Source organism: Neltuma alba, unplaced genomic scaffold (genome assembly GCF_004799145.2).
Source record: "Neltuma alba isolate B1F8T4 unplaced genomic scaffold, ASM479914v2 tig00005516_pilon, whole genome shotgun sequence".
NCBI lineage: Eukaryota > Viridiplantae > Streptophyta > Magnoliopsida > Fabales > Fabaceae > Neltuma > Neltuma alba.
This window is the reverse complement of record NW_021634141.1, coordinates 49,804-57,061: the sequence shown is the minus strand read 5'-3', so window position 1 is coordinate 57,061 and position 7,258 is coordinate 49,804. Positions and strand designations below refer to the sequence as shown.

The 7,258-nt window shown below is 37.2% G+C and overlaps 2 protein-coding genes across 3 annotated transcripts; both read right to left on the bottom strand.

Annotated features, from left to right (window-relative positions):
- Nucleotides 1–71: 71 nt before the first annotated feature.
- Nucleotides 72–3,994, bottom strand: LOC114747936 (serine/threonine-protein kinase AGC1-7-like). The gene is made up of 4 exons (XM_028936284.1): nucleotides 3,725–3,994; nucleotides 2,965–2,993; nucleotides 1,792–2,465; nucleotides 72–948 (listed from the first exon to the last, which is right to left on the bottom strand). The coding sequence occupies exons 3-4, from the start codon at nucleotides 2,463–2,465 to the stop codon at nucleotides 72–74; spliced, it is 1,551 nt and encodes a 516-aa protein (XP_028792117.1). The 5' UTR covers nucleotides 2,965–2,993; nucleotides 3,725–3,994.
- Nucleotides 3,995–5,129: 1,135 nt separating this feature from the next.
- On the bottom strand, nucleotides 5,130–7,258 carry LOC114747937 (mediator of RNA polymerase II transcription subunit 22a-like). 2 transcript variants are annotated; one of them, XM_028936286.1, is made up of 4 exons: nucleotides 7,134–7,258; nucleotides 6,568–6,786; nucleotides 6,126–6,191; nucleotides 5,130–5,694 (listed from the first exon to the last, which is right to left on the bottom strand). In XM_028936286.1, the coding sequence occupies exons 2-4, from the start codon at nucleotides 6,751–6,753 to the stop codon at nucleotides 5,455–5,457; spliced, it is 492 nt and encodes a 163-aa protein (XP_028792119.1). In that variant the 5' UTR covers nucleotides 6,754–6,786; nucleotides 7,134–7,258; the 3' UTR covers nucleotides 5,130–5,454. The 2 variants fall into 2 exon arrangements, with proteins under 2 accessions (XP_028792119.1, XP_028792120.1); XM_028936287.1 differs by having other exon boundaries at nucleotides 6,568–6,760.

The following is a 7,258-nucleotide window of genomic DNA, read 5'->3' as shown; positions in this document are numbered from 1 at the left end:
TTCTTATGGGGAGAAAGGAGATGACACTTTTGTACAGTACCGTTCTTTGTAAAAATAGGACTACTTTTCTGTTAAAAATACTCAAAATCCATGTAAGAAGAATCAGCTGGAGCATGTGGGCCGTTTTTATCTTTTGCTATATCCATCACCTTGTCTGCTGCTTCTGCTGATTCGTTGCTAGCATACTTGGTAAAATCTACAGGATCTGGTATATGAGGAGGCAGGGCACTTCTAACTAGAGCCCAGTTCACTCCCTCAAAAAATGGGTGCTGTTTTATTTCTGTGGCACCCCTTATATATGCAATGCGCTTTGGAGGTTCCTTCACTAGCAATCCTTTGATAAGGTCTTTTGCTGCAGCACTTACCTGGGGAGTGTCTGGGAACCTTAAGGGCTGTCCTACAACATTGAAAAGTGTAGCTCTATTTCCAGCGCCTTTGAAGGGCGTTGTCCCATGTAAAAGCTCATACAAGAAGATCCCAAAAGTCCACCAATCTACTGCACTGCCATGACCTTCTCCTCGGATGATTTCAGGTGCAAGGTATTCATGTGTCCCTACAAAGGACATTGACCTCACATCTGAAGGCTCTGCCATGAATTCAGGGAGGGCTCCTCCATTTATGAGGCCGAAATCTGACTTTGATTTTCGGTTTTTCTTTGATGGTAAAATGCGCGGGAAGAAAGTTGATGATTGCACACTACTCTGCACTGCTTGCTGGTCATCCAAAATGGCCCCAGACCCACCACTACTGCCATTGCTACCACTTACATGTGCAGATGAAGACTTGATGAGTGTAGGATTGACTGAGCAGCGAAGGGATAGGTCAAAATCTGAGAGCATTATATGGCCTTCATCTCTGACTAAAACATTCTCTGGCTTCAAGTCTCTGTACACTATGCCAAGCATATGCAGGTACTCAAGAGCTAACAATATCTCTGAAGCATAAAACCTAACATGAGAATGCAAACACAGAGTTCTTAGATTGCTTTTACAGTCTAATATCAGAAAGCAGAATCAAATTGCTGCCATAAATCATTTAAATTAAATAGAAATTTTGCTTTTGTGAAGATTAACAGAGATGGTCAACTTTGTTACAGTCATGAAGACGTGAGATTAACTAGTTGTGCCCAACGTATGAAAGTTACTTGTGATGTATTCTTATTCTCATATTTTTACAACACAAAATAGGAAAATAAAGGGAGAGGACAAAAGAGTACAAATATATATATTTTTTAAAAAAAAATGGTTGATTTACTGTGGTAAACGTGTACAAAGAAGGAGGCAGAAAAATGGAAAAGTTGAGGAAATCTTGGACACAAGTCCCCTTCGGAAGTTGAAAGAAAAATGCTGTGGAACCCTGGATAAGAGGATGAATATAAGAAAGAAATCAAATTCAAATCAACAGATTTCACCAACAATCTAAGATACCATGGAACTACTACTACTACTTCTTCTTGGCAACAGACACGTTATTTCACAATCAGAGTAACTAAGGAAATAATCTCTTCTATTGTTTTTTTCCCCATTTTCTTTTACGGTATATCAGATTCAATTGTGGACTGGTTATCAACCTATATTATCGTAATAGAGGCGCCCTTTTCAAGAAAAAAGCGAACAAGGTATAAAAGGAGATTCAAACATGTGAGAAGTTTTTGACTGCTAAGGTTTATATAGTTACGTGTCTTTTAATGATTGATCTGATCTGGTAATTTTTTCGCAGATCGAATTAACTTGAAAATCTTTGTTAAATATATGTTGATTAAGAAACCATGAAATTAGATTAGTCACTAACCGTGCTGCTTCTTCTGTGAAATGCTGGTTTGGCTGCTTCTGTCGAAGAGAGTGAAGGTTACCTCCACTGCAGAACTCCATGACCAAACAATAGAACTTATCAGTTTCAAAGTAAGAATACAGAGTGGGTAAGAAAGGGTGGTCAAGAAGTTGAAGAATCTCCCTCTCTGTCTGTGCTCTTAGTAGTTTGTTCCTACTTATAAGAGCTGCCTTGTTCATCACTTTCATGGCAAAGTAAGTCTTAGTTTTTCTGAGTTCTACAAGGTACACACTCCCAATATCCCCATAGCCAATTCGCTTGAGAAGCCGAAAATGGCTGAGATCAAGATGGGCTCCTCTAGAAACCATGTTAATGGCATCCCACCTTACATCACCACCAGTATGTGGCTTAATGGGCGCACTTGTGCTTTCTAAACTGTCACTACGAGAGCTGTTTCCACTGCCATGGCCATGGTTATTGGTTCTTGAGGGCGAAGGAAAGCCCCTGGTGATTCCTGTGGTTACTGTAGATGGGGTAGCTTGAGGATCAGGATTTGCAGACATCATCTTCTTGGTGGGTAGTTCTAATTTCTGGAATTCAGATGTCTTTTTTGCGGCCTGGTTTGGCTTTTTGAGATGCCTTGGGGAGCCACATGCTGTATCAATCTGATAACCCACTGGCAAATCGTCTTTCATCTTAGTACAAGGAAGAAATTGTATCAGAAAGAAAGTTTACAACTAGTTGTGGAAAACATGGGAAAATCTCAAAACAGAACCCCATATGAAAAGCCACAGCTTAATAGTTTAAAATAACTGTTCAGTCTCTTTCAATATCTATTAAAATAATCTTCTCAGGCAAAAATGTCTTAGGTACCAAAGTGAAGCCATATATAGATTGTGATTCTAATTTCAATGTAATTTTTTTTTGCCAACCTAATTTCTATGTAATAGCAGATACCATAAATTTACAAAAAAGTGTAACACACAAGAGTGAAGTATGTTAGAATTCACTCACTCTCTCCCCCCCCCCCAACTATATATTCTTTCAATCTCTCTCCAAAAATGGCTGTGAAAGTTATGCATTAAACAGTTCCTTGGTCAAAATGAAGCAAGCATCCATTAATTAATGAAATATTTTTGTTCTTGAGTAGGTGATGTTTGTGTTGAAATAAAGAGACATGGTAGCTGCCCTTACCTCAAATAAACCAGCCCTCAAGAAATTCTCTGCAGAAAAAGAAAAATGTACGTAAAAATATTGAAAATTCTTAACTAGGCATAATAAATAAGATATCTAAGTCCTTTGCACATCTTGAAATAATTCACTCCTGTTCAAATATTAAAAGAAAGGAAGAGGGTGGGTCCCACCTCTACAAATGTGGTCTTCTTGAGGTGGGGCCCTTGTATGGCATTTCAGAAGATTCAAATGAGCAAAGCAACTATAATTATTGTGAATGCGTGTATTGTATCCATGGACTAATGCACATGAATTTCTTGTCAGGATAGAAGATGTACGAAAGAATAAAAAAGAAAAAACACATTAAAAGGCAAAAAGAAAGTCCTTATTGTTGATCATGCACAGCACAAATCAAAATGTCAAGGACGGCAAGAACTGAAAATTCAATTCATGGCGAGCATGTAATAAAATCTGACGCAGGCAAATAGGAGTGCTATGGTCAATGTATATCAACACAAAGACATGTGAATTATTAATGACATATAGGAAATGGATATTTGGAAGTCAACCAAAAGTTGTTAATTGAAAGAAAAACTCCAAATGCATTACACTGATAGAATGCAAATCAGATCATTAAGATTTTTAGGAAAGGAAACTTTCAACTCAAAGTCTTAAGATACACAAATTTAAAAAAAAAAAAAAGGAAAAAAAGATATTGATGTAAGAAGGACAAGATAGAATCACCGGGTGAGAAACAGAATTTAGAGAAATTAGGACAGACCTGAACTCAAAATGACAGCAACCTGATCACTGCTCAGGCTTTGAATTACCAAGAGCCTTTTTGAATTGGAGAAAGAAAAATAAGTCAGAGAGAAGCGTTAATTGAAGCCAAAGATAAAGGTTAAAATGTGAAGAAGGCTATTGATTAATGGTTAGGGAGGAAATGACATATGAGGGTATGGAAAATGAGCAGGTTTCTTGATTGCATCATAAGAAACACGATTGAGAGTTCTTTTGAGGAATTTTTTGAAGCGAAAGGGAAGAATATGGAAGCAGAACCACAACTAGAAAAAACCATAACTTATTACAGAAATATCAAACAAAAAAATTGTTGGATCATCAACTTTTGTTTTGAGATCAACAGATAGTCTTTAACCAGAAACAAAAATAAGGAGAGATAGAGAGAAAAAATGGTCATTTCTGAGAAGACGAATGGATAAGCGTCTTATTCTCTGAAATAATGGCTTAATTCCTATTTTAACCACAAAAAAATGCTCTAACTTCCACGTAGCCAAATCTTTCACTCCCCCACGTTTCCATCTTTTTCCATCTTCGACTTCTTCTCCTATCTTGGCTTTGCAATGTCCATACTCTATATCTATATCCTGCTTGGTGGCTATTGTATGAAATGTATGAGATTGATATTATAAGTTACGATCTTTTCTGGATATGTTTTGCCGAGTAGGTTGGAGAGAATTTTCACTGGAAACAAAATATATGATAATCATCATAGGCACACTGGCAGAGGCATCAAAGCAAAATGCCAAAAATATTTTGAAAGGAAAAATCTTCAGAGACCCCATAAGGAACTTATTCGCATTTAGATCATCCGTGCCTATAGATTAATAAGTGCGTAGTGTTAGTGGATTTTTTTTTTAATAGAAACTGTATATCTATTAATCACAAAAGAAGAAAGTCAAGGTTACAAGCAGAAAAAGAAATTAAAAAAAAATCATCCCTTTTATCTTTTTGGATAAGTTAGGCTGATCCTTTTAAACTTAGATGAGCAAAACCTTTTTAAAAAAAAAATAGTAAGAATTTATATCAATATTTCCTTTCTTTATTGATATTTCAGTATCGTCCTTTTCATTATTTGCCTTTTCAACATTCATACAATTATATATTTCAAGAAAAAGTCACAGTGATGTGAGATTATATTAGAATATGTACGAATATACTTTTCTTTACAGCCATCGTCTCTCGTCGTTGTCTTTCCAGCAGTATCATAGACAATCTATCTGTTATTGCTAATGATCTAAATTACTTTGATTTTTTTTTTTTTTGGTTTTACATTACTAGGCGAGCGGACATCAGCCAGCATCTTGATTTCATTTTTCTTCATTACCTAAACTTCTATTCGAATTGGGTTCAGCATCGATCATGTCTGAAAATGAGAAACAACCTAATTGGTATGAGACTAATTATTAATTGCTTGGAAATTGAAATTTGATACAGCAAAATAACTTAAAGAATTGGGGTACAAACTATTATGTTTCTTGATTAAACATGGTGTACGAGACTAAATTTTGTTCCTCATTCCATGTGACACGATCTACCATACATTGTACACATCAGAAATGAGATACCAATTTCTTCAACCTAGTCCTAAATTCCAGTAATTCAAACGAAGAAACTTGTATGAACTCTGAGAGCTGGAAAACTCATCTATTTATGCGCTTGAAAGTATTCTTCACTAAGATAGGAGTGCTAGGTGGATTAACAGAATAACAGTCATGGTTCCACGGCATCAATATTCTTCTGCGTAGAAGAAGAATAATGAGACTCAAGCTCTTTAAGGCTAGCGGCAGCTTCTTCTCCAATTCTAGATAACATTCTGTCTGTCTTTTCCGCTAGTTGGTTAAATTCAACCACTCTTTGCTCAACATGGTCATTTAGAGAAGCAAATCCTGAAAAAATTGCCGTCTGCTTCAGCTCTGACACCAATTTAAGAAGGGAATCAGCTGCTTGGACCTGGGTCGTTGACCAATGCAAGAAGAGAAACACGGTGAGGGAAGAATCAGACCTTAAGTTAGAAAAGCTAGCACTAATACTGTCAAACTGCCAAACAAACTTAAACCATATGATCAAGATGTTACCACTAAGACTTCCGTTTCAGAAAGTACTGAATATAAATAAGACATACACACACGTATTGGATTGCTATCCATAGTTCGATTATGAATTTACAACACGGAACATAATGGCACTTGATTATAATATGTGAGATATATGCTTACAGTTTTAGGGTGCATACACTCCTTGGCACTTCTAATACAAAAGTAAGAAAATGATAGATGGTTTTTGCCCCCAACAATCGTTAGAACAATGATGCATATTGCTTGGAAAGGAAAGGCACTCCATGGTTGCACAGAAGAATAAAATAGTCAGAATTTCAATCCTACCATTCTGGCAGCACGCATTTCCATCATAAAAGCTTCCTGTGAATTTCTAACTGGTGGATCATTTACCTGCAGGAATGAAATATTGCATGAATTGACCACACAGATGAAATTTAGCGCAGAGGATACTAGGAAGTGATTGGGAGGGAAAAAACCAAGATTCCAAGACTGCAGCTCACGTCATTGGAAAATGACCAATCATTCAATCACACACGAATACATTCACAATTCCCAATAGTTACAAAAACTCCTTTTATGAGGTCAACATTAGTAAACCAAGAGGACCAGGAGTGTCAATATCAACAATTGTATCAAATGAATTCAAAGCCCTATCTATGGAGAACCTTGAGAAAGAAAAATATTCACAATCATAAATTTTCCAAAATGCAAGGGTGACTTAATAAGAGACAAAAGCTGTGAAAATGCAGAATGTAATCAAACATACCCTAGCAACATTAACAAGGTGGCTGAAATTATCCACAATATTGGCGATGTCACCTTCTACCCTTTGCACCAAAGTCTTTTGCTTCTGAGTAGCAGCTGCAGCCGCTGCAGCAGTCGGGCCCCTTCCTGCACCACCTCCAATCCCACCCCCCAATACTCCTCCACCCGCCGGTCCACCTTTGTTCATCCTTGCCCTTATCCACGTACCAGGGGAAAATTACTATATAGATTTACGCATAAAGAGCAAAGTGAGAACATTTCCCTACAAATTCGGAGCCAATAAATTCCCACATCCAAACAAAGAGAAAGCAAACATTTTTTGTAATTATTAGAGGCAAGCCCATAGAGACCCGCAATCAGGAAACCTAACCGAGCTGGACATTGATTCATAATATGTGAATTCTGCAGGTTTATCATCGAACAAGCGTTTTCTCAATTCAAATTTTCCAATATATTCGAGAGGGAATTTCAAACTAATACGCGAAAATGGAGATGAAATGTGAACTAAGAAGCAAAGTAATTCGATTCCCAGGTTGATGGTGAAGGATAAGAGAATGAACGACTAACCTGAATGTAAACGTAGATGTGTCGGAGTTCGGTGTGCTGTTCTTGTCGTAGTCGTAGGCTCGTGGCCTATGGGGTGGTATTATGGTTCCGGGACAGCGGAGGCCCCTTCGGAATTGAGCCAGTGA

Coding starts and splice junctions, on each gene's coding strand:
- LOC114747936 (XM_028936284.1), bottom strand. CDS start 2,465: ATGAAAGACGATTTGCCAGTGGGTTATCAGATTGATACAGCATGTGGC. Junction 949..1,791: donor TTCACAGAAGAAGCAGCACG/GTTAGTGACTAA, acceptor TTCTCATGTTAG/GTTTTATGCTTCAGAGATAT.
- LOC114747937 (XM_028936286.1), bottom strand. CDS start 6,753: ATGAACAAAGGTGGACCGGCGGGTGGAGGAGTATTGGGGGGTGGGATT. Junction 6,192..6,567: donor ACCTTGTTAATGTTGCTAGG/GTATGTTTGATT, acceptor TCATTCCTGCAG/GTAAATGATCCACCAGTTAG. Junction 5,695..6,125: donor AAATGCGTGCTGCCAGAATG/GTAGGATTGAAA, acceptor TCAACGACCCAG/GTCCAAGCAGCTGATTCCCT.